The following is a 27,530-nucleotide window of genomic DNA, read 5'->3' as shown; positions in this document are numbered from 1 at the left end:
CATGCTACTGTGCTGTTCCTTGTGTAAAGACTCTAGACAGAATTTCATTTATCCAATGTTGAAGAAACTTATGCATAGGGAATGTGATTTCCACTTAATGTTACCTCTTTCAGACAACAACTCAAAATTATCTTTCCTAGTATCCCTTTTTTGTGCTACCATCTGTATAATATTCTGCACCATTAATTAAGCTTGGAATCTCATATACTAATATTTTTTATTCTGTTTTATTATATCTCTTCTTAATCCATATTAGATCCTATTATACATAGGAGTTTTTGCTTTATTGTATTTATTTTATTTATTTATTTGTCAACGTATTAGGTAATAAGTATAAAAATGGATTGGATACATAAAATAGATACAAATAGAGGAAACATTAGGACAGGGACGGTAGGCCCGCTGGTGCTCTTATGCACGCCCCTTATAGACCTCTTAGGAATGGGGTGAGGTCAACAGTAGACAAAGTTTAAAGTTTGGGGAGTTTGGGGATGAAACCACAGAGTCAGGTAGTGCATTCCAGGCATTAATAATTCTGTTACCGAAGTCATATTTTCTGCAATCGAGTTTGGTGTAGTTTACCTTAAGTTTGTATCTAATGTGTGCTCATGTATTGTTGTGGTTGAAGCTGAAGTAAATTTAAAAAATCCAATTTAAATTTTAAAATTCTGAATTTTTTTTATTTTTTTTAAAATTATCGATTTTTATCCACTTTGTAGATAAGTATAGATAGAATTATAATTGTTTACTGTGGAAATCATTTATCACCATTTTTTCTTTGTCATATTTTTTACTTTTTAAGCACTTTTTGTTATTAATTAAGCAATAAAAATATTTTTTGAAAGTTGGTAATAAATTCAGCTACTTATATTTCAACTATTTCAAATGTTGCTCCAAGAAAAACTGCTTGAGATAGCTAATCAGGAAAGCTTTTGAGTCACTCCCAATGAACATCATCATCATCATCATTTCTTTTATTCATTAAACATGAAACTCAGTGAACTGAACATTCAAAAATGCATCACAAATATAATTGACTGGTGCTAATGGTTGATACGGGTTGCTGCCAGTGTCCTAGATACCAACCAAGTACCTTCTTAAGATGTACAATGTTCCAAATAGCGCAGTTTTTTGCAGTTCTGCAGGTGTTATTGCAGAAAGCTGCAATTTGTTGAAGAATCTTATAAAATTATTGGACATAGTACCAAGTGCCCCAAATGACAATGAGTATCACTGTTACATGTTTCATCCATAATCACGTTGTTTTGATGGTCAGGTTGTTGTTATTATTATTATTATTAACATTTATTAGTATACTATATACTAGAATTAAAACTCTGCTGAATTAATATATCAAGTTATTGTCATTTGTTATGCTTTCTACTTTGATATAAATAAATTAGTAAATAATTTTCTATAGGTGCTTCTCTCAGACATAATTGAATTGCAGTTTGTTTGTTTATTCAATCCCTATAGCCGCCCATCTTAGTCAATGACTCTGGGTGGTTTACAATTCAGAAGTTGCTAAACAAGGAAGGAGGCATGGCCAGTGTCATGACGGAACGGACGTGAACCCCGAGAGCCTCAGGGTGAGCGCCGAAAATCCCCTTGATATGGCAGTCTGGCTCGGACCATAGCTGCCGTACAGGGGCAGCGAAGAATGAGGGAGCTACTGGAGTGAACAGGGAAGTTGCAAATTCCCTGCAGCTCTGGCTTTTTTCCCTCGACCCAGCGAGGAGGACCGCAGCCATCACCAGCTGCCTGAAGTGGGACGGCCACAAAGAATGGGCAGGAGGATAAAGCACAAACACTGAACAAAATATTGAAGCCGGGTGAGTTAATACCAGCTCATGAAGAGGTACTTGGAGTAATTTTGCCAATAAGCTTTTAAAGAAAAATTGAGAAATAGCGGCGAATTTAAACAGGAAATGAAAACGGAAGGAAATAATTAATGATACTTAAAACCTGACAAAATTTGGCTTGGAACCTAAGTCTAGAGCCCTAATTAAATAGAGAAAACAGAGAAAATAAGATTTCTAATTAAAAGTGATTTTGGAGAATTTTGGAGGTTTTTATCGATTATTTAAAGATTACAAGCAAGGAGAAAAAAGAAAGGACTTAACTAAGACTTTAAAAATGGATTTTAATCGAATATCTCCCAGTTCCTCTATTCTTTACAAATTTGGACTTAAAGGATTACAATGAAACTATTTAAACGGGACTGAAAAAGGGAAACAAATTGATACAGAAAAAAAAAGGTGCGGCTCTATCTTTCAGACAAAATGGATGCTTTGTTAATTGTGGATTGCAACTGTAGACTAAAGACTGATATCTAAAGGCAGAAGAAGAAATGCAGGAGGGAAATGTCTTGGTGATTTCAGGACAATTTCAAAGGAGTATTTTAGCAACCAGATGGCTGACCTTTAAGACTTACAACACCAGAGGAGGCATGGCCAGCATCGCGGGTGAGACGGTCGCAAACCCCAATGTCTCCGGGGTTTGCGCCAATATCCCCCCACCCAGGGGCTCTCCGAATTTCGGATCGGACCATAGCTGCCTCGAAGGGGCAGCGAAGAGTGGGGGAGCCGCCGGAGCGAACAGGGATTGACAAACTCCCCATAGCTCCGGACATTTCCCTCGACCCAGCGGGGAGGAATGCAGCGCCATAGTCCATCATGGCAGCTGCACCAAAGCCGCGGCGGCTACAAGAGTGGGCAGGAGGAAGAACCATCAAGAAACAAATTGTTGAAGTCGAGTGAGTGATGATCTCATGAAGGAACAATAAGAATTTAAAAGAGGCACAAGCCTTGGGGAGAACTTATAGATTGACGGCTAATTGAATAACAAGTGAAAGTGAAAGTCAATTTGGAGAATACACATTTGGGAAGTGAAAGAAAGTAGATAGGGCTTGGAATGGAAGTAGAGCCCCATTTAAATAAAGAAAAGAAAAAAAATCTTTTTCCAACTAAATAATGGTTTGGAGATTCTTGGAAGTTTTAATGGATTATATTGGAAATTAAAGAAATAGGAGGAAAAAGTAAAAAAAGATATTGAATTGTTTTTAATGTGAATATCTCAAATCCCTCTGTTTTAAATTTATGGAATACTAAATATATCAATAGGACATAAGAACCTGGAAGATATAAATATAATTAAGGGAAAATCCTGGAAAATTGACCTCCACGTACCAAAGCATTTGAGAACAAAGGATCTTTGTCACCAAAATGGTTATTTATCATCTGTGAGCAGTAATTGTTTCAAAAAGACATCTAGAGGCAGAGAAAGACAGCTACAGGATTGGTTGCTGGGACTACACAACAGTTTTAGAAGAGAGTTTCAGATGGCGTGTCTTTGAATTATGGAAATTAAATTCTCTATTTAAACAAGAATCCAGAGGCAAAGAAAGTTGTAAGAATGGAATAGCAGACTATTCCCCATGGAGAAAATTCTGTGGGTGTGGGGCACACAACATTTTTTTGGAAGGAACTTATGGCTGCCTTTATAATTAGAGGCAGAGGAAAATAGCAAGAGTCGAATAGCTTTCTTGTGACTATTCCCATGAGGATTGGTGTCATTGGGACCACACAACAGTTTTAGAAGAGACTTCTAAATCAGCGGTTCTCAACCTGTGGGTCGTGACCCCGTTGGGGGTCGAATGACGATTTGCCAGGGGTCGCCTAAGACCATCGGAAATATGGGAAGTATACTTGCGAGTCGAAGAATTGCGCTCCAATGGTTGACTCCACAAGCCAGCTGCAATCACTCCCAATCGCTAGCCTAATCTGGCTTCAGGCGCGATAAACTTAATAGGGGAGGAGTCTCTGCTTTAATGCCTCCGTCCTCAAGGCAATCACAAGCAGTTCAGATCACTAGCCAGCTGCAATCACTCCCAATCGCTAGCCTAATCTGGCTTCAGGCGCGATAAACTTAATAGGGGAGGAGTCTCTGCTTTAATGCCTCCGTCCTCAAGGCAATCACAAGCAGTTCAGATCACTAGCCAATACGGCTTCAGGCGCGATAAATTCAAAACGAAAATAATTTTATGGTTGGGGCCGCCACATCGTGGGGAATTGTATTAAAGGGGTCGCCACATTGTGGGGAATTGTATTAAAGGGGTCGCAGCACTATAAAGGTTGAGAACCACTGTTCTAGATGGTGTCTTTGGATTATTGATTGAAGCAGACATTCTTATTTAAGAAGAGCTCAGAGGCAAAGAAGGAAAGTAAGAATGGAATAGTGGACTATTCCCACGGAGAAGACGCTGCTGATGTAGACGCACAGCATTTCTTTGGAAAGGAACTAATGGCTGCTTTTAGAGTTATGTTAAGAGATTCATTTTAGAAAATGTTAATATTTATATTAAAATATGAGTGACAACTATGATAAAAATAATTGAGGTTTTGGGAAATGGAGGGGAAAATACTAGAATAAATTGAAATAAGAGGGAAATGAGTGTTATTATACTGAGGAAGAAATTTTCCTTTTTTTGTTTTTGCAAATAAGTAAGGTAATGAAAGGATTTGATAAAACTTCTAAGAAAACGGTTAATATTTTGGGAGAATAACTGGGGGGAAAAATTAGTGACTACCCTTGCAAATGTTAAATGTTTTTACTTGATATTAAAATGGATTAGATGGAAAACTTTAAATATATGTTATTGATTTAGAGGCAGAGGAAGATGAGGGAAGAATGGAATTGTCTATGTGATCTCTGGGCAGTTTTAAGAAAGAGATTTTAGATAGGATGACCTCTGATTAGTAATATAGACATAAAGCTGAGAGTGGTGAAATTATAAAAGGTAAATAGAATTTATTAATGATGTTGAAAGGAATTAAGCACGGGGACTAGACTTCATTTAAATATTCTCCCGAATGGGTGTAATTTGATTTACTTCTATAATCAGATTGTGTGCAAATAAATAATTGAATTTAAAGAAAAAGAAGAAAAATACATTGTATTAGATTATAATGTAGGTGAAACTTGATATGTTTAAAGATGTACCTGATCAATAATTTGTTCACAATAATTTTTTTTATTATGCTTGTAAAAAAATAAAAAAAATTGGCAAAAAAAGAGACTTATAACACCAAAAAACAAAGCAGAAAATAATGGATAACAAGAGAAGTATATAAATGACATCTAAGCAAGAAATATAAGAAATGACTACAGAACTGGAATATTAAAGACAAGAACTGCTTGCAGCAATGATAGTAAAGAATATAAAAAGCATGATATAATAATGTAAAGCTAAAATTTGTATTAAAGATCATTGGAGGATTATAAAAATGTTGAGGAAAGGAGGAATGGGCTTTTAAGAAATTTAATAAGATGAAAATTTGAAATTTTTAAGCATATGTAATGAAATTCATATCCTCCAGCCTCTCGGAGAAGTTTAGCCTTTTATATGGGCCTGGCCTCTTGGGGGGATAAGGCTGGAGAGACCTGGCCTCTGGGGTGGTTAGGATTTATTCCTGGCCATGTCTGGAGGGGGTTGTTGGAGGTTTGCGGGGAGATGATGGAGGCATTCCGGAGCGGTTCCCCTGTAACCAGTCTGTGGTTGTGACTGTGATAACATCATCCATGCCCCCCTCGGCCTTTTTGGGACTTCTTTGGCCGTTTTTGGTCCTATTAGGACTTTTTGGGGGAGACAATGGGACTTATTTGGGGACAGAGGAAGACGGAGGAGGATGTGCCCAAGGACTGGAGTGCCATCTCCCTCACCCCGGTTCCAGGATGTTTTGGACTATACACTCGACAGAATACCACCTAGACTGTCATTTGGTGCCTATCGCTGTTCCATTCTCGTCCGTCCTCATTCTGGACTAGTACCATCTGCTACCACCTGCCATTCGGAGATGGAGCTTTTGTTTTGCCGATTCTTAGTCTCAGCTGCTCGCACTATACTCATGAGGAACTCTTGCGCCTGCAGTGCCCCGCCTGCAGGAATGGCCTCCTCACTACCGAGGCCGGCCTCCATGACGGGTCTTGGGACCCACAGAGGTGGCATGCGAAAAGAAGAGCTTGTGGGGTTTTAGAGAGGAACTTTTAAGGGGTGGGAGGGTAAGGCGGGCAATGGGGTAACCCGTCGGGTGAGGGCCAGTCTCTGCACATGCTCATGGCGGTCTTTCTTTATCAGGTTCGGAGGTTATGGGGGTGGAGGGTGTTCCTATTGATGAGGGTGGTTCTATTGACACGGTAAGTGGGAGAGGCAGATATGGCGGAAGCGAGGGGTCATACCAAGTTTCGGGAGCGCGTGCTCGATGTCTGAAAGCGATCACGCGCTCCGACCCCTTGGACTTCGCTTTGCGGCGAAGGTTGTAGAGAGTATGGTTGTAGAGAGTATGGTGGCATATCAGCTTCCCTTGCATATGGTGGCATATCAGCTTCCCTTGCACCTGGATGAAACTGTCTATCTAGACCCGTTCCAGTCCGGTTTCCGACCCGGTTACAGCACGGAGACGGCTTTGGTCGCGTTGGTAGATGATCTCTGGAGGGCCAGGGATAGGGGTTGTTCCTCTGCCCTGGTCCTATTAGACCTCTCAGCGGCTTTCGATACCATCGACCATGGTATCCTGCTGCGCCGGTTGGGGGGATTGGGAGTGGGAGGCACCGTTTACCGGTGGTTCTCCTCCTATCTCTCCGACCGGTCGCAGTCGGTGTTGACAGGGGCAGAGGTCGTCCCGGGCGCCTCACTTGTGGGTGCCGCGGGGTCGATTCTCTCGCCCTACTGTTTAACATCTACATGAAGCCGCTGGGTGAGATCATCAGTGGTTTCGGTGTGAAGTATCAGCTGTATGCGGATGATACTCAGCTGTACTTTTCTACACCGAACCACCCCAACGAAGCTATCGAAGTGCTGTCCCCCTGTCTGGAGGCCGTCGGGTCTGGATGGGAGAAACAGGCTCAAGCTCAATCCCGCCAAGACAGAGTGGCTGTGGATGCGGCATCCCGGTACAGTCAGCTAAATCCGCGGCTGAACATCGGTGGCGAGTCATTGGCCCCGATGGAGAGGGTCCGCAACAGGCGTCCTCCTGGATGAGCGGCTGTCTCTAGAAGAGCATTTGACGGCCGTCTCCAGGAGGCGTTCTACCAGGTTCGCCTGGTACGCCAGTTGCGCCTTTCTGGACCGGGATGCCCTATCCACGGTTACTCACGCACTCGTGACGTCTCGCCTGGATTACTGCAATGCTCTCTACATGGGGCTCCCTTGAGGGGCATCCGGAGGCTACAGTTAGTCAGAATGCAGCTGCGGGTGATAGATGGAGCCCTCGTGGCTCCCATATGACACCTATCCTGCGCAGACTGCACTGGCTTCCTGTGGCCTTCGGGTGCGCTTCAAGGTTTTGGTGACCACCTTTAAAGCGCTCCATGGCATTGGGCGGGTTATTCTGGGACCGCCTACTGCGACCGAATACCTCCCACCGTCCGTGCGCTCTCACAGAGGGTCTCCTCAGGGTGCCGTCAGCGAGGCAATGTCGTCTGGCGGCGCCCAGGAAGGCCTTCTCTGTGGGGCTCCCACCCTCTGGAGCGATCTACCCCCGGACTTCGTCAGCTTTGGGACCTTGGACCTTCCGCCGCGGGCTTAAAACATACTTATTTAATTGTGCAGGACTGAGCTAGATTTTAAATTTTGGGTTTTAAATTGGGTTTTATTTCTATTTTTAATTGGACGGGCTTTAGAATAAGTTTTTTAAATGTTTTATATTGTATTTATATTCTATTTATCTGTTTTTAGTGCCTGTAAACCGCCCTGAGTCCCTTGGGAGATAGGGCGGTATATAAATATGATTAAATAAATAAATAAATAAATAAAATAAATTTGAGATAAAACTTTCAATAGAATATTTGAATATAAGCATGGAATTATGTGAGAAATGAGACATGTTCGCTCCTTTTCACTTTGCTCTTTTCATTTTGTTTATTATTATAATTTTTTTCTTTTATTTGGATATTTTGTTTAATGAAGAAAGGGGGCAAAAATATGGGAACTAGACTTGATTTAACATCAATCTCAGGATAGAGGGGTGGAACAGATGTTTTGATAGAAATGTGCAAATAATAAAATTTTAAGAGGGGAAGGGAAAAATACTGGATAAACAATACAATGAGGCGGTGAAATTTGAAATGTGTTTTAAGTATGTACCTGACTGATATTTTGTTCAAAAAGACTTGTATGTGGTTTGATTTATTTTTTTTTAAAAAAAAAACTTTTTTCAAAAAAAAAGTTGCTAAACAAGGAGAAACTATCTCTAAATCAACAAAGAATAAGTTTCTCAAATTCAAGCATTTTCTCATTTATGTTTTCTGAAGAACAACTCTTTGGGGCAGCATAAAATCACACTGTGCTTTAGATTTTGTTCATTGGCTTATTTTTAAACAAATGGCTGTTGTTCCTGAAACAATTTTCAACATAATCAGATTTTTCCATCAGCTTCCATTAAAAATTTAGAATCATAGACTTAGACTTAGAAATCTTTGAAGTGATTAAACAAAATGGCTTTCACATTTGATGGAATCTGAAGAATGAGACTGTAATCCAGCCAAACAAGAAGCTGCTAACTGTTAAGAGTTATGTTTGTCGAAGAAAGACAAAGCATACATAACTAAATAAACACATGTCACATCAAGAAGTTAGTTATTTCTCCCAAAAAGTTTATATTCTTGGTTGCATAAGGGATTTTGTTGTTTTTGCGTTATTTTTCATCATTTGTCAAAGCCAGTCCTTTTTTGTTAATACTGTAAAGACCTGCCATACTCCACACCTGATGCACACATTTTCTTTTAAGTAAAAATGTAAGCACTTTGGAAGATGCCATTAACGTACCTCAGGGAGAAATTCATGGAAGTTAATCCAAAATCCTCTAGTTATGTGACTAGCTAAATTTCTTTAAAGCACCTATACATGGTGAAATAATGAGATGGGAAGAAAAAAAGTTGTATTTCAATTGATGTTGGGATGCCAGGATAAACATTGGTTTGGGATAGCAAGTGTGGCTGAGTATGGCTTTGATTTACATTTTATATGTATTTTTTTATGTTTTATTTCTTCTTAAGACATCTGCCAGCAGAAAGGTCAGTAGTTCCAATCCAAATTGTGCTTCATGTTAGATAATTGCTACAATGGAACTTCAAAATATTTGAAAAGCCATGGTTAATTAAAGTCCTTGTCCAATTAACAATGAGTGGTTTAATTACCATTCATCTATAGTTAAGATAAATTCTTAACACTTGGTAAAATATTTCTTCATGTATAATACATGAAGTCATATAATAATTCATCAGGGCCATGTGATCTGGATCTAGATGCTTGGCAATCTGTTCATACTTAGACTGGTTTCAAAGTGCCCTATAATCATATGATTATTAAAAATTGAAATATTTGATATTGCCCAAGCAATAGTTTCAGATTTGAAAAAAAATTGATAAGTGTGTTACAACCTAAAACTTGTAAATAAAATGTCTATAGTCTATGGACCAATTAAAAGATAGTTTAGAAAAGATTGGCTCCCATTCTGTGCTGGAGACATTAATAAATTTTAAGAATTTGTAATATACGTTAAAGCTGTGTCTACTTGTAATTCATATTGGATGGATCATAATTGGATTATCATTATGGTAAATTGGGCTATTGGAAGGCAGTTAAGGGTGAAAGATGCTAATATTTTATTCAGCTATAGCTGGAATTTTTAAATTTATGAAGAACATTGGATATATCAGGCTTGGACTATTGCAAAAAGGTCATAGAATCATAAAGCTGGGAGGGACCAAAGGTCCAAACTTTTTAGTCCAAAATTTTGCAATGTGCTGGAAAACCATTTAAATCATATACAGTCATGGCCGAAATTGTTGGCACCCCAGAAATATTTCCAGAAAATCAAGTATTTCTCACAGAAAAGTATTGCATTAACATATGTTTTGCTATACACATGTTTATTCCCTTTGTGTGTATTGGAACAAAACAAAAAAAGTCAGGAAAAGAAGCAAATTGGACATAATGTCACACAAAACTCCAAAAATGGGCTGGACAAAATTATTGGCACCCTTAACTTAATATTTGGTTGCACACCCTTTGGAAAAAATAACTGAAATCAGTTGCTTTCTATAACCATCAATAAGCTTCTTACACCTCTCACCCGGAATTTTGGACCATTCTTCCTTTGCAAACTGCTCCAGATCTCTCTTATTGGAAGGGCGCCTTTTCCCAACAGCAATTTTAAGATCTCTCCACAGGTGTTCAATGGGATTTAGATCTGGACTCATTGTGGCCAGTTCAGAACTCTCCAGCGCTTTGTTGCCATCCATTTCTGGGTGCTTTTTGATGTATGTTTGGGGTCATTGTCCTGCTGGAAGACCCAAGATCTCGGACGCAAACCCAGCTTTCTGACACTGGGCTCTACAGTGTGACTCAAAATCCTTTGGTAATCCTCAGATTTCATGATGCCTTGCACACAGTCAAGGCACCCAGTGCCAGAGGCAGCAAAACAACCCCAAAACATCATTGAACCTCCACCATATTTCACTGTAGGTACTGTGTTCTTTTCTTTGTAGGCCTCATTCCATTTTCGGTAAACGGTAGAATGATGTGCTTTACCAAAAAGCTCTTATCTTGGTCTCATCTGTCCACAAGACATTTTCCCAGAAGGATTTTGGCTTACTCAAGTACATTTTGGCAACTGTAGTCTTGCTTTTTTATGTCTCTGTGTCAGCAGTGGGGTCCTCCTGGGTCTCCTGCCATAGCGTTTCATTTCATTTGAACGTCGACGGATCGTTCGCACTGACACTGATGCTCCCTGAGCCTGCAAGACAGCTTGAATTTCTTTGGAACTTGTTTGGGGCTGCTTATCCACCATCTGGGCTATCCTGCGTTGCAACCTTTCATCAATTTTTCTCTTCCGTCCACGCCCAGGGAGATTAGCTACAGTGCCATGGGTTGCAAACTTCTTGATAATGTTGCGCACTGTAGACAAAGGCAAATCTAGATCTCTGGAGATGGACTTGTAACCTTGAGATTGTTGATATTTTTCCACAATTTTGGTTCTCAAGTCCTCAAACAGTTCTCTTCTCCTCTTTCTGTTGTCCATGCTTAGTGTGACACACACAGACACACAATGCAAAGACTAAGTGAACTTCTCTCCTTTTTATCTGCTTTCAGGTGTGATTTTTATATTGCCCACACCTGTTACTTGCCCCAGGTGAATTTAAAGGAGCATCACATGCTTGAAACAACCTTATTTATCCACAATTTTGAAAGGGTACCAATAATTTTGTCCAGCCCATTTTTGGAGTTTTGTGTGACATTATGTCCAATTTGCTTATTTTCCTGCCTTTTTTTGGTTTTGTTCCAATACGCATGAAGGGAATAAACATGTGTATAGCAAAACATGTGTTAATGCAATACTTTTCTGTGCGAAATACTTGATTTTCTGGAAAAATTTCTGGGGTGCCAACAATTTCGGCCATGACTGTATGAGAGGAAGTTATCTAATCTCTTCTTAAAAGACTAGAGACAGATAGTAGTCCATAAATGCTTATGAAAGAATACATGTTGGTCTAGAGCAGGGATCCCCAACCCTGGTCTGTGGACCAGCACGCATGTCAGAAACCAGTCAGTGCAAACAAGCGAAGCCCTACCTGTGGGATGCAGGCAGCACACGAAACTACACCCCCTCTGGCCTACGGAAAAACCTCTCTCCACAGAACTGGTCCCTGGTGTCCAAAAAATTGGGATACCAGTTTAGAAAGCTGGAATCTGAGTTCTAGTTCTTCCTCATCCATGAAAGCCAGATCAGTAAACTTGGGCCAATCACTTTCTCTTCCCAACTCACCTCAGAGTTGTTGTGGGGAAAATAGCAGAAGGAAGATGTGTTGCATATGTTTGCCAACTTAATTATAAAAATAATGGAGGTGGGATAGTAATTAAATGTTAAGAATGCTTATTAGGTTGGCTTAACAAAATTTGTCAACTTGCACCTCTTGAATTGAAAAAGAAACAAGATCAGGCAATATTCTGCATAATATGCTTATATTGCTATTTAGTTTATACACATTAGAAACCAATAACATGGTTGTTTTAAAAATGTTATTAAATAGGTTACTCTACATTGTCAAAAAGCATCTTGAAAGAAGGCAGTGGCTGCATGGTTTTGTCCGTGTAATCATCAGGAATTGAGGTCAGCTTCATCATTATCAGACTTGGAACATAATGCTTTCCAGAATTATATGACATTTCCTACCATCCTACAGTTGGAGAAAGCTGACATAATGTATTATTTTCTTTTTCATTGCAAACTGTAATGGCAGTAAATAGTATCTGTGCCACAACTGGAAGATAGAATGTTGGAAAGTATCACGAATCTGTATTCAATAAAAACTGTGTAATGTGTGCTTTGAGAGCCAGTTTGGTGTAGTGGTTAAGGCATCAGATTAGAAACCAGGAGGCTGTATGTTTCTGTCCCACTCTAGGCATAAAGCTAGTTAAGTGACCTTGGGCTAGTCACTCAGTCCTAGGAAGGAGGCAAGGGCAAATCACTTCTAAAGCATGGAGGTGTCCAGGCAGTCTCCGAGCAACAGACATAATTGAATGGAAGCGAAAAAAGTGTCTTTTTATATAGAATCTAAAAACTGACTGGGTTATGTGTTTTGATATTACTGTATATGAAATTAGCAAGAACTCCTGCTTTTTCATACCAAACAAGAATAGTAATTTCTGGCTTCCTCTGTTTAATTAAACCAGCTGTAAAATTATAAAACCTGTCTGTGAGTTGGAGCTCTTCAGGGAAGATATTTCTGAAATACGCAGATAGAAAAATATAGTTATGTTCATATGTGATCTCTTAGAGATGTTTAACTAACAAAAAGAGCATAGCAGATCATTGTAGTCCTACATAGATATACCTATGGCATCATTGAATCAAATGTATTCCTCTGCTATTTCCAAAAGTATGCAACACACTTGTTTTTATAATTCTGCCCAGCCCAATAAAGTATTGAAAAAAGAAGTATTTCCTATGGATAAATCCTCAGAAACTTAATGGAATGGGACCAAATTTATATGAGAGGAAAAGTCTACAAAATAAAATACAAACATTTCAAGTTTGAAAATGGATCATCTGAGGCCAGACACTGTAGACAAGAAAATCCAGAAAAGTTCTTCCATTGCATCCTTGTGTCAAAGAGAGATAGGCAACTGCTCAGTGGTGGGTTGCTACTGGTTTGCCCCAGATTAGGTGAACTGGTAGCAGCAGCAGCAGGAGGCTCTGCCCACCCGCCCAGATGCTTCTGTGCATGTGCAGAAGTGTCATGCGCGTGCACCCACGAGCAAACCAGTAGCACCGGGTTTTGAAACCTGTCCCTACAACTGCTGCATTCAAACCCCTTCCACCTTTTTGTCACATGGCTCAAAACTGCTATCATTGAAGAGGTTGGAAAGAATTTCAAAAATCTCACACTGCTTTTTCTTCTTCCTATTGAAATCATCCCAAAATAAAATTCCAAAGGAATTTATATGTATGTTAAAGATAATTTATGAATGTGACTTTGGCTGTAGGTGAGTTCTTATTCCACCTGTCAGTCCTGGTAATACATTGTATGAAATGCTAAACATTCAAGATCTTTTTTCTCTCTCTATTGCAGGGAAGAAAAATCTGAGGACCAAGATTTACAGGTTCTAAAGGACAAATCCTCCAAATCTAAAAAACTCAAGAAAGAGCGGAAAGAAGAAAAGCAACATGAGCATGCTCAGCCCTCTGTGGAACCAGCTGAGGCAGGCAAGGCAGAAATGTCGGAAGGAGCTGGAACTGCTCCAGCTGTACCTGAAGCCTCTGCATCTCCAAAACAGCGCCGTTCTGTCATCCGAGATCGTGGTCCCATGTATGATGATCCCACTTTGCCTGAGGGCTGGACTCGCAAACTCAAGCAGAGAAAATCTGGGCGCTCGGCGGGGAAGTATGACGTCTATCTTATCAAGTGAGTGACAGTGGTCCTTGTATGTTTGTAGTACATTGCTGTCATCATGTGCTGTTCTGCAAAACTCAAAAGGGGATTCATTCTGGTCTAAGAACTTATTTTGATCGGGATTCAGCAGTGGAGTATACGAGGGAGAACATATTTGCGTATGTTCTATGTTCTTGCATAATTATAACCAGCCTTTGTATTTTGTGGGATTTAGGAGATCATAGCTCTCACTGATTTTCTGCATGTTAGGGTCTAATCTATGCTCTTTTTATTTTATCATTATATTGACTTTATTTATCCTCTTTATTTTTATTTATATATTATACTATATATGTTTTTTGTGCACAATTTCACTCTAATTTTTAGGCCTCTCTTTGATTTCAGACAGCAGGCCTTATACTATTTTCTGAAAATAGAACAATACACTAGGCTGAAAATGACCTAGCCAGTATGCTAATTGCTTATTTTGACCCAATGGTCATTTCAGAGATATTTCCTTACCTAAATGAAAAAACAGAATGACCACTGGTGGGCAAAAAAACCCCAGTTGAGAGCAAGAACAATTTCCAACTTTTTGTTGGCTTTCTCATTTACCTAGCTTGTGGGAAGCTGGCAGGGAGTGTCAAAAATCACAATCATGTGACTGGTTAATTGTGGCAATACTGCAGCGCCCGGAGCTTTGCAAATATAACTGGTATAAAGATGTTAGAAATTTCAATTGCATAGATTCTGGATTTTAGCATATTTGAGGTACTTGGATTCAAAAATTTGTGCTATGATGCACTATTTGGGCTAATTGAAGTTTACAAACAAAGAGAGGCACAAGGGTTTTAGCAGTATATAGATGTGGGAAAATGGGCCTTTCCACATCCCTTCTTTCTGGATTTGTTAGTCCTTGTGAGATATCCCGTATGACTTTATTTCTAAATTTTCTGCAATCCTACATTTTTCCCTCTAAGCTAAATAGTACTGTTGCTTGTGAATTGGTCCACAATTCACTAACTAACTAACACTAACATATCTTCCTTTACCTTTTTTACCAAACAACAAACAACATGACCAAGTTTAGAATGAAAAGGCTTCCATGCTAGGACTGTGCAGAATTCAGATATTAAAGTCATCCTCTGGAGCATATTGGAACTTATATGTAGCAATTTCTTAAGCCAAATAACAGTGAACATTTTCCTGGAATTGCATGGCAGCTGCTGGGATTGCTGTCGGGAAAAGAAATGCTGCTTTAAAAAATTTCAGCTAAGGGCTGTCTGTGTCTTCATGTATTCTTGGAATCTGATGCAGTGTGCAGCTGTTATCTTGCCATATAGGCATACACAAGTGAAAAAAAACGAACACAGGATAATTTTACAGAAAGATTGTTTAAGTTCAAGAAATTACCTATCAATCTTCCAATTGGGATTTTCAGGAAGTAAAGTACATATGAGTAAATGTAACATAAAGAAGAAAAGGCATTAACAATTAATATAGGGCTACCCAAATGCCATATAGAATCCCCCATATTTAATTATGCTTCCAGAGGGGGAAAATGCCTCAATAGTGCTAAATATTTATACTTCACCACAGTCAGGAAAGGGTTAATGTATTATTTTACTTCTCTTTTGCTGCATGGACATAGGGCTTTGTCTCCCTAACTAGAGATTATTACGGGAACTTTTTTTAAAAAAACACCTTATTTTTAATAATGAAGCTAAAGTGGAAGTACCATAGAAATGCCATATAACTTGCCATATAAACCCCATATAAATTTCTCATCTTCTCATCTTTACTACTATCTTCTATTGGTTTCTTATGATTTATCAATTGTTTTTGTAATTTATGATTAATGATTGTAACTATAATTTATGACCTATGACCTGTTACATGACGTTTATATATATACTGAGCTTATGCACTGGAGACAAATTTATTGTGTGTCTGATCACACTTGGCTAATAAAGAATCCTATCCTATCCGAGATTTTTAGCTGTTTTTTTGCTGCTATAAATAAAATCAGTGTTGAAGGAATTTCGTCATACAGGACAAGGGTTGTAACAAAATGTTGTTATTTAGCAAGGGCTCTATCAACCTCATCCTATCTGAATTTTCATACTGTGCATGGGGGCAGATAGGTGAAGGGAATTTACCTGTGATGACATACATGTCAATACATATATTAATACATTATAAATTCAGGCACTTGATAATGCTGTTTTTCGCCAAGATCACATGACAAGAACCTGCTTCTTTTCCTCTATATTTTTTTCTGAAAACGTAAGAGAGATTTTGTGCATCTTTTTCTTTGTAACATCTCTGATCAGTCTCTGAGGAAAATGATGCTATTTTAGATATAGGACTAGGAACCAAGAATACAGGAAATCCTCATTTTAATGGAGCCTAGCTATCAGTTGTAAGTTGTAATGGTCGTAAAATGGGTTGGTCACATGACCAGCCCAATTTTATAACCAGTCATTAAGCAGCTGCTGAGGTGGTTAAGCAAGCCACTGATTCACAATGGACTCAATTTTACTGAAAATTGGAAGTAAATGCTGATTTTGGACAAAAATGTCATAAAATGAGGTCGAGCACTTCACATGTCTGTAAATATGGCTTTTTGCTGAGTAGCCAAAGTTCAGTCATGTGACTCTCAAGGGGTGGCAACTCTTGTAACTTCAAATTTGGGTTGGGTTTGGTTGGGTTGGGTTGGGTTGGGTTGTAACTAGCCCCCAGGTAGGTCCATTGGAAGGTTGAATGGTCACTAAACAAGAAGTTGTAAGTCGAGGACTACCTGTACTTCTAGGCAAAACTTTGATAACGTATTCACATTATTTTTTTCACAGAATTTCACAGGGAAGCTTAGATATTAAACTGCCTTTCATTTGCTCTTTGTAACTCATTTTCCCTTTAAAAAGAAAAGGGAGAACAGTGGCATAATGCCTTCTGAGTGCTAGCTCTAGGGGCCATCTTTCAAAGCTCTTATGATTAAAAATATTAGGGGGAATCCAAATTAGCTATTTATTCATTGCTCTCCCTTATGTTTTTATTAGCTTTCACACCAGAGCTACATGATACAAAAGTGGGGGGAAATAGAGCTCAACACAAAGCAATATCTCAAAACCTCTCCTTATTGGTGGTTATTTGCAATGTGATATTTGATGTATGAAATATATTGTAGATTACAGAATCATTGCACAGAACTCTTTCAAGTTCTCCCAAGATGAGGGCTTTTTTTAAAAAAATGTGATCATCTAGCTTGTGTATCTCTGGTGAATTACCACTAATTTTCTCTCCTACCCCCCTCCCCTTCCTTGTTTTTTCTCATATTTCTGGTTCCAAAACTGCAGCCCCCAAGGCAAGGCCTTCCGTTCTAAAGTTGAGCTCATCGCCTACTTTGAGAAGGTGGGAGACACTTCGCTGGATCCTAATGATTTTGATTTCACGGTGACTGGACGTGGGAGCCCCTCACGACGAGAACAGAAGCCTCCTAAGAAAACTAAAGCCCCTAAATCTCCTGGCACAGGCCGTGGACGGGGTCGACCTAAAGGTAGCGGCTCTACAAAACCTAGAGGAACTGCTTCAGAAGGTGTACAGGTGAAAAGGGTAATTGAGAAGAGTTCGGGAAAGCTGCTAGTCAAGATGCCTTTGCAGTCGTCTTCGATGGGAGCAAAGGCAGAAGGAACAGGTGGGGCTACCACTTCAGCACAGGTCATGGTTATCAAGCGTCCTGGACGTAAACGGAAACCTGAATCGGATCCCCAGGCTGTACCTAAGAAACGGGGACGAAAGCCAGGCAGCAGTGCAGTAGCAGCTATTGCCGAAGCTAAAAAGAAAACAATCAAGGAACCAGTCATCCAGGCAGTCCGGGAGACAGTATTGCCTATCAAGAAACGTAAGACACGTGAGGCTGTCAGTATAGAGATCACCAAGCCAACTCCTCCTCCTCCAAGCAACACAGGGGAATGGAGTTCCAAAGGACAGCGAATGGCTGCCAAGAGCCCAGGGCGCCGCAGCAAAGAAAGCAGCCCTAAAGGGCGGGGTGGCAATGCTGTGTCAACCCTCGCCCCTTCCTCTTCTCCTGGCAAGAAGGATCAGCACCTCCCTCCCCATCAGCCATCTTTGGAGCCCCAGGGCACCTCCCCTGCTCAGTCCCCTGAAAGCCCTAAGGACAGCAAGAGCCTTCCAGTTGAGCCCCAGGACTTGAGCAGCAAGAGCTATAAAGAGGAGAGGGCTCCAGAAAGTGATGGCTGTCCTAAAGAGCCACCTAAGACTCAATCTGGTGGCACAGCTGTGTCCTACAAACATGAGCGCAAAGATACTGTGTCGTCCTCCACGGCCTTGTCCCGGCCTACAAACAGGGACGAGGCCGTGGACACCAGGACACCTGTGTCAGAGCGGGTCAGCTGACTTTGCGGGGGGTGAGTGAGCAAGTGAGCGCCAGAGGTAACAAAGAGAGGAACAGGCACTCTCAGCCCCACACACCCAAATGAGACTCCAGGCAGCTGCCGGGTAGAATTCTCTTTTCCCACAATGCCCTGGCTTTCAATCAATCAGCTTACCCCCAAACTATCCCTCTGTGTCCCTCATTCCCCCCATTTTTAATACAGACAAGCACAGTGTGGGGTACAGAAACATGCCTCCCAGGGCTGGAAGCCACTTTGCACTTTTTCTACAGAACTGGGGCCCACTCTTCCCTTTCCCCATCTGCCTGGCTCCTTCTGCCATGCTTTGCTGAGAATACTACTGACAAGGCAAGCTGTTTGGCGGGGGAGAAATAGCTTCAAACTCTGGCTTGTTGCCCTGATCCTGTTTGCCCTCCATATTATAGAGGCCCCATCAACAGATCAGGTGGAGAGGGGCCCACGTGTGTATTCCACTCCACCTCCCTAGTGCCATGTAATGTAGTTGTCCAGTCTTAGTTGGAGTTCTGTAGTTTTCAGTAGGGTGTGTGCGCATGTGTACACATGAAAGGGAGAGAGAGAGAGAAATAGGGTTGTGGTATATTGGGGAACTAATATCCCTCATTTGCCATTTAGGCCAGCAATTAGGAAGAATAACCTCCCCACCTCCCCCCAAGAATAGCTCTGCTGCTAAGAGACCACTGGGATACTAGGTGCAGCTTTGTATTAATGTCCTCCTTTCCTGTGTCAGTCCTGAAAGGAGAGGCCTTTGATTTTGTTGAAACAATCTGAGTGTGCTGAATAGCATGTGTGTGTGAGCTTGTCACATGCTAAGAATTAAAAAGAGAAGTTCTTCCAGTTACTGTCAATGATGTTAGCTTAGGAAACTGTTTGCACTAATGGAGGCCTTTGTCCATTTGTTGTGGGGGGCAGTGGTGTGAAGGATGTACAGAGTGTGCCTGTGTGTATCAAATGGGGCATTGGACTGAACACTGGCTCACCTCTCCACCTTACTTCTTGTTCAGGAAAGTAGCCCAATGTGTGTAAAACTACCTGTAATTCTTTGTGGGATTGGTACATGGTAATGGCTGAAATGAGAAGCCTAGTTGCTTCAAATAATTTCCCTACAGTTGGCAACCAAGCTCTTCCAAGGCTGTTGAGCACATAATGCCTCTTTCCCAGGAAAGCAGGGCTCAGCAGAAGTGTAGCGTTTTATTGTGTATGTCTGCAATTAAGGTCTATTTTTTCCTTCCTAATAGCAGAAAACAGCACTCAGTGGGGGAAGGGGCAGGACATTGGCCATGCTAGTCCGCTTATTTTTATTTAAGTGAATATGTAGCACAGAGGTAATCTAGTGTCTCTCCCTACTTTTCCTGAACTGTAGCAAATAAGAAGAAAGGAAGCCTGGGTCTCAGTCAAAGTCTAGGCAGAAAGTAGCTATCTTAAATAGCATTCCCCCTCCCAGTGGTGTGAAATGATAAAACAAGGCCCATCTTGTTTCATTAGGGTCTTTGAGGACCCTAATAGACATACATCCTGATATCTATGATAATTTTTTTTTCATCAAGAAGTTAGCACTCAAAATCAGAAAGTATTCAGAGCAGTAGCTTTTTACGGTCTAAATATGTGCCCTCTGACCCTTGTTAGTCGTTACTGGGAGAAAAATAGAGCATTTGTTTTCCTCTTCCTAGTATAGCAGTTTGCTTGCGGGAACGGCAAAATTTACAACAGGAAAATTATTTTGAGAGAGAAGAATATTACATTTTTTTCTTAGCAAAATTGGAGTTCCTGCAGTTATATATGTACATACATACATAGGCTCTCAGGAGTCATGTCTGTTTGAGACCTTGGAGAGCCTCGTTGGCATAGACGATGACTTTTCTCTGTTCTTGCCTATGTACCAGACATTGGAATAAAAATTCTTTCTGCATAAGCAGCCAAAGTGAAGTTATTAGCCTTAGAATATGTTCTGTTCATAAGAAAAAAATATTTAGTTTTCTCTGTGGGAAGACTGATGAGATTTAGCCCTGCAACAACACGGATTTATTTTTTTTCTTAGCTTCTTTAGCATAATCAGAACTGAAAATTTGATATATATTTTTCTTCTCCTTGATTTGCAATAAGGTTGGGGCTGGCTTCTCTTCTTTCTTTATCGAGAATAAAAACCAAGCCTCTTTCTTAATCATTAGAATTTGGGCTACAATCTGTGGCTAAATGAATTCCCTTTCTACCCGAAAGCATAAATAATCTGAAACTAGCTCATTATTTATTGGAATGATGTCTCTGTGCTGAGAAGTACATATGGGAAACCTGATAGAAAATGTAAAGAAGCACGCACAAGGGAAAAAAGGAGGAAATTTCTTTGCAACAATTTAAACTCTTTAAGGGCTTTTCCTCAATATTAAAAAAGGCACAAATTTATTTTGGCAGGGGAGGGGGTTTCCCATCTACAGTTTTCCAAACCACAGTAAATATTCTATTCTGTTGGAAAGAGATGGGAAAAATGCAGTACACTTTGGGGATACATTTGGGGATTTCTAAGGTTTTGCACTTGACTGAGAAATCTAGAGTCCCTTTTCCTCCAGCTTCTAAGCCTGCAGAGACAACCTTCTATCATATATTAATTTTTCTAAGTTATGAGATTGTTTTGGTAAATGGAATAGAACCTTACATTTCATTCCACTTTGGGGTCACCTCTGATGGGACTTCTTGTAAAAATAGTAAACATATACAGACATATGTCAAAGTTGAAAGTGTGACAGATAACAATTTGACATGAGTGAGTTTTACAGAGCATTTATCCTTGGAAGTCAAAGTTTAGATACACATCATGAACGTTTCCACAGAAGAATATCATGGTAAAACAGCTTCTTAGCCTGGCCAGCTTGAAACAGAGCCACATCAAGATTAAACAATAGTGATAGCAATCTTTCCAATTGGAATATTGGTTTTTTTTAAAAAAATCAGTTTGGGTTATAACTGAAGCCTAAGCTGGATGTAGTAGTCACCAATCTGTTTATAGTTTTTAAAAAAATCATGTGAAGAGGATAGATTAAATATTTCCTGCAGTTTACTCCTACAGCCTGCTATATACAGGTGGTTTGCAGGATGAAAAGCATACTCAAGCTGGGTTTAGAGTGCCACTGTTACAATACAAGCTACACCCTTTTCATATGTGCAATATCACAATACTTGTACATGAGTGGAGCTTGTGTTACAATGTGTAACAATGCCTTCATCTTTTGTTCCCCCAGTAGCCGACTGGATACCTGCTGACAGATATATTTTCATTCATACACACATTCTTCTTGGAAGAATTCTAATAACAGGAACTAGGTTGGATAGAAAAAAATCCTTGGGAGAGGATGATGGAGGAAATAGCAGACTTGGAGACTGTTGCTTTATGTAGCTGCCTGCACTTATGACCTAAAACATGGGAACCACATTTCCAGTTCAGATATTAGAACAAGCTTATGGCTAAGCAAGCGTGTTGTGTCAGTTTAGTCCTGTCCCTATAATATAGGGTATTGCTGCATTCCAGTGTCTTTTTAGGATTCATAATACTATAGTGTATAGCTGAGACTACAAATGGGGCTGTAGCTCTGCAGGAAGTATGCTCAGCATTTGAAATTTTTAGCATTTGAACCTTCTGAACTTAACATATACCCATAGACAGATCTTCTTTAGTTTAGTTTACTGTTGAGAGTATCAAAAGCCTTGTGCCTTCCTACTTATTTGGCAAAGATCATTTTAAAAATGTAGCTTTTGCTATCATGAGGCGCTCTGGCACTCTCCTAGCCATGTACCTTTCAAAAGATATAGGTGACTACTTTATATAAAAAGGTGGCAGCCCTTTGCCATGTCCTTTCCTAGCGGTTTCTTGATGCCCATTGTTGAGGCAGATAATTGCCCTCGTGATGGAAATACCTCCCCTTCCCCTTTTTTTAAAAAAACATTTTCATGGGGGAGAATAATGCACTTTAAAGCCAAGAGAGGATAATATTCTTTCTTGCTTTCTTCCTATTTGGGTGGACAGTAGAGCCACAAGCCCATTGAGATCACATGGTTTAACAATGTCTTGCAAATAGTTTAAGAATAGGTTAAATTTAATATGGGGTCAGATGGGGATATTAAAAGAAGCTTCAAACATTAAGATTTTGGGGTATCTTTAATTAAGCATACCTATGAACATGGATGGAATTTGAAACATAAATCCAAATTAGAATATCAGTACCCATATATCAGCTAAAATCATATTGTACGTAGTCTCTATCGTTACCTGGATTTGAAAAACTTGTAAAACCACAGGGTTGTTTTTTTTAATCTCATGTGTCTTGACATTCCAAACAAGTCAAAAGGTGACACTTTTACACTATTTCCCTTCCTTAAGTTGTGATGTAGGGTGGGAACTTGAAGGTTCGTTTTGTCAGTAAGAGCCAAACTAGATCCTTGTAGGCAGACCAGGATTGCTGCTAGATTGCTACAAAGTGATTGTAAGAGAGGCAGTTTTGCACCAGAGAAGCAGCAGGCAAGCAAAAAGTTTTAATTCTGCTTGCTTTTTTTCTGACTCTCCCTGCCTTCCTCCCAGCACATGAACATTTCTTTGCTGCATATGGTATTCGTCTTGCTCCGCTTTGCAGCTGATTACAGACCTGGGTCTTCCACCAAAATCTAGTTCAACCCAAAGGAAGTATTGAGAAAGTAGAGCAGGAGTAGAAGTCTGGCCTCTTCCCACCATTCCTTCTAAAGATGCTGTTGGAACTAGCTGCTTTTCCAGAGTGCATTACATCAGTAGTAGCTTCACTGGCAAACTGCTTATTTACAGGGATACAAAGTGACTATCTTTGCTCCTAACTCTGCCCACTTCCACCCAGCTCATCCTGAAGACACATGTGGATAGTGCCTGGAGTTTGAGAGACTGTGCAAGAGGGATTTACCTTGTTAGCATTGTGAACCACCTGATGTTTCTGTGTCAAGTGAAAATAAACTTCTTGTCAGTTTCAATTATTATCCAATAATGTGTAGAGTTTAACGTTAGATCTAAATCTTTTTTGTTTGGGGATTTAATTTCTGTTTTGTGTGTGTGTGTGGTGTTTTTTTTTTTAAGGCACCAAGTAGACACAGAAAAAAATTGTCTAATTTTATATATCTGTATATTGCATTATAAATGAGGGGTAGCTTTTTTTCTGCTTATTGCACCACTACCAAATAAGGATAACAGACTGACAAGCAAGGAATGGTATGGTATGGTCTGTTGAGAAATTATTACATGTTGTTTTCTTTACTATTTTTCCTAATCTTCAGTATCCTAGCAAGGGAAAAGAAAACATCCTTCACAATTGTCTGCCAGTAAATGCCAGAACAGAAGATACATTCAGCTGGGCTGGTCTCACATTTTTGGAAGGGGATTTTCTTTCTTTCTTTCTTTTTTTGCTCAATGGGTTTGAAAAATAACAGGATGGTCACATATAGTCAATGTTTTATTTTTTTTGCACTCAAATCTACTTGTGGGGAAGGGCATTGACTTGGGTCTAGGAAGATAAAGTGAAGAAAATGTGGAGTATTTGGTCTGTATTGTGAGTTAGCTCTCTAAAAATATTTTCAGTTTACTTAGAGCCTAACGAATGTTATTGGCATGATTTAACTCTATTGATTATGGCTACTTCAATTACTCTGTAGTGTAATTTTTGGAAAACTACTATTGGTCCTAAACAAAACCTCTTAGTGCTCTTCCTCATTTTCTTCATAGCAAAGTTCTTACCTGGCTTCTCATCCTCCCACTTTTACTGTTTTTAAAGCTAATATTTCTCCTACCACTCCTTTTCATTTTGTGCATTGCATGCCATCTGGCATAAATTGGAAGCACTCCACGATAGCATGTTCCCTTGTTTAGCTGATAAGCTGCCCCTTATCTTTACTTCTCTCACCTCTCTTCCCTGCATGTTTAGGAAAAAATCTAGGTCTGATTTCCAAAGACATCATGTCTGGATTTGATATTGTACCTTCATGGTTCAGTGTCGCACTGCATCCAGATCCTGGAAAGAAAAAGGTGTGAACAAAAAAGGGACATGTCAAATATTTGGGTGCGGAAATGAAGTATTGAATTTGACTCTCACTACTTTTTCTACTGATCAAACACGTTTCACAGTATTTTTCATACAGAATGAATTATCAAGTTTTTCAAATTGGACTTTGCCCTTTCTCCTCTTAGTGTTGCTTATGCTTGCATGAGTGATTGCTGAGATGTTCAGTTTGTGTCACACCTAATAATTTTGTATTAAAACTTTCATTTTGTCGACATCTTTGACATTACAGCTCAAGTAACATTCACCAAATCAAAGGCTGATGTGTTTGGAAACAGATTGTTAAGCAAAAAAATAGCTTGCTAGCACTTTACTGACACAGTTCTCATCATATCCCAAAAGGCACCATTAATTAGAAAGAGGACCAAATATGACAGTTTCCTGTCTGCCAGTTTTCACTTGCAAGTTGTGGAAATCAGCAATATCTGCACAAGAGTAGCAGCTTACAATTGCCGTTCTTCCAAAAGCAAAAACCAAGCATAGATTACACTTCTCGAGGGACAGTGTTACTATATTCTTCCTAACTGAGGTTGGGGAAGAAAATTTCTCAGTCCATAAATTGACATGCATAAAATTTTCTTCCAGTTATGGTTATGGTTCCTTCTTCAAGCCATTTAGATGAGCAGTACTTACTGTGGTTGTGTTATCTCTGCATGAAGTGGCAGAAGAGTTGGACATTGATTTTCTTTATGAGTGCAAAAAAAAAAAAAAGGCTTTCCTCTTTTTCTCAGGCAGAGGGATGGTAGGAAATCCTTTCTCCTGCTTCCATAAATCAACATGCCGCTAATAACAAACCAACTTCCTTCTGCTTCACAATTCAGTAGTGATCACTATAAGACCAAATATTACAAGGACTGTTATTAAATGTATGCTGAGTGCTTGCTACCTTGTACAGCTCTTAATCCTCACATAGCCAACTAACTCTACCCAGTGACATTTCTTTTTTTAAAAAAAAATATTCCAGAGACACAGAATTTGGGGTTGGGGTGGGAGTTGTTTTTTATTTTCTTTTAAATAGTGTTTTTTTTTTCCTTGAGAAGGGGGATGTAACAGAAAAGAACTGTGGTATTTGAGACTCATTGTGTGTAGGGTTTTATCTCCCCACCCTGAAAAAAGGAATGTCAATGAAAACCTTTTGTGTGTGTGTGTGTGTGCGTGTGTGTGTTTATTTTAATGGTCCACGAGTATGTATCGTGAACATTTCTGTAAAGTAATTGTTCCAGGCACAAATGCTTCAAATGTGAGTGTCAAATATATGTATATATTTTAAAAGGGAGGAAAGGTATATGCTTTTATTTTTGTCTTACCATTGGCAGTAGGGAGAAAAGGGTAGTTTAGGCAATTTTTTTAACAACTTCCCAGGGTATTTTGTATGCTTCAATTTCTAATAATTACTACCAGAAGTCAGTGTATCGAAGAAATAAGAATATGCTTAGACTCCTTCATTGAAACATTCATTTGGCAGGAATACAATGGTAAAAACACAAAACCCCGGAGGAACTTCATAAAGTTTTCATTTTTAATAATCCACCACTAGAAGGCAATTTAGGAAAAAAAGGAAAGTGGTTCTGTAGATTCCTTCATTGAATACCCATTAAGGGGAAAAGAATAAAGTAGCAAATCAGGATCTAGCATCATAAGTATTTTAAAGAATAATGCATTGAAATTCCAAAAATCATAATTAGCACTCTATTAGTTGGGCTCTATGTTGTTTTAAGAATTGCCCCACTAATATTTTTAATGCTGAAAAATCACAGTTGATCCATATTAATGATCCTTCCATACTAAATCTCTAATTTTAGGAAAATAAATATTAAGAAACTTTCCATTGAGGTTAAGTAGAGCTTCCTTGGCTCTTTTGAAGAATTTTAAAAATATATACTTTATTGTGTACCCCCACCCATATTTCCTGATCACACTTTGCATTTGTTTGATGCGTTTTTGGGACAATTACTTTTAAGAATTCTGAGTAGATTGTTTAATAAAACTTAAAAATTGATTGCTCTTTTTGTAGGTTTTGTCTACAGCCAAAAAAAAAAAAAAAAAAAAAGACTGAAAGCACTGACTATATTTAAAAAAAAGAAGAAAAAAGAAATTTAATAAAGGAAAATTTGTATAATTTCAGTAAGAAAATAACAAAATCCGTCTGAATGTACATGTATATGTTTAAAAGAAATCCACCAAAATCCCTCCCTACCCTTGTATCCTATTTATTATATAAAACGTTTGCCTTATAAATTTACAAGAAAAAGTCCTTTCTTTATGAGTGTCTCTATCTTTTGTTGTTAAAAACAAACATTTTCCTCTTCCTTTTGGGGAAAAATACTGTGGAAACTGCATATATATATGCATTCATATAAAAGAATAATTTATATTTTTATGTTAAAAATACATGCAGGCCCAGTTTTAGCACTCAGCATGCATTCTACACAGTAATCTAGTTGCATCTCATGTTGGTAAGTACTGTATTCTGTGCTAGAATTGGATTATAAACCTATGTAAAATGTTACAGATCTGTTTGAGCCTTTTATTACCAAGGTAGAAATGTTCTGCCCTGCCATTAAAATATAATATTTTTTTCTCTGTTGTGGCCGAGGATGTCTTTTAGCTTTTGAGTTGATTGAAAAGTGGCCCTCTTGTTGACTAGCAAAGTTTCACTGCTGCAAAAATATTTCTTTTGAAAAAATTAACATCCCCCCCCCCCAAAAAAAAAAAAAATATCTCAGAGTGCAGAGGATTTTTGAGTTTCATAAAACTAATCTGGATTTAATGGAGAATTCTCTTTTCATCTACAATGTTTCATATTATTTATTAATACAGATGTTCATCACTTTTTAGTTCCCTATCACATGGCATAAAACACTTTATATATCAACATAAACAGGAGGCTAGACATGTACCTTTTTTAATTTAATTTTTAATAATAGCATGGTAATGCTTATTTTATGTTACAGGAAGCATTTTTTCAACATCTGTTTTATGGCAATATTTCTGATACTAGAAATTATTTATCACATAATTACAATGTAAGAGATCATAGAACAAATATGATTAGCTATACCATGTCAGTGGAATCTAAGGCCCAATGTCTTCAAAAAAAATATGC

General features: G+C 39.0%; 1 protein-coding gene across 1 annotated transcript; it reads left to right on the top strand.

Moving 5' to 3' along the window:
* Positions 1-1,569: 1,569 nt before the first annotated feature.
* Positions 1,570-26,678, top strand: MECP2 (methyl-CpG binding protein 2). Its single transcript, XM_058167227.1, has 3 exons — positions 1,570-1,832; positions 13,633-13,965; positions 17,289-26,678. The coding sequence occupies exons 2-3, from the start codon at positions 13,778-13,780 to the stop codon at positions 18,346-18,348; spliced, it is 1,248 nt and encodes a 415-aa protein (XP_058023210.1). The 5' UTR covers positions 1,570-1,832; positions 13,633-13,777; the 3' UTR covers positions 18,349-26,678.
* Positions 26,679-27,530: the final 852 nt, after the last annotated feature.

The sequence above is a fragment of the Ahaetulla prasina genome, chromosome 2, assembly GCF_028640845.1.
Source record: "Ahaetulla prasina isolate Xishuangbanna chromosome 2, ASM2864084v1, whole genome shotgun sequence".
Lineage (NCBI taxonomy): Eukaryota > Metazoa > Chordata > Lepidosauria > Squamata > Colubridae > Ahaetulla > Ahaetulla prasina.
This window is presented reverse-complemented; position numbering and strand designations above follow the sequence as displayed.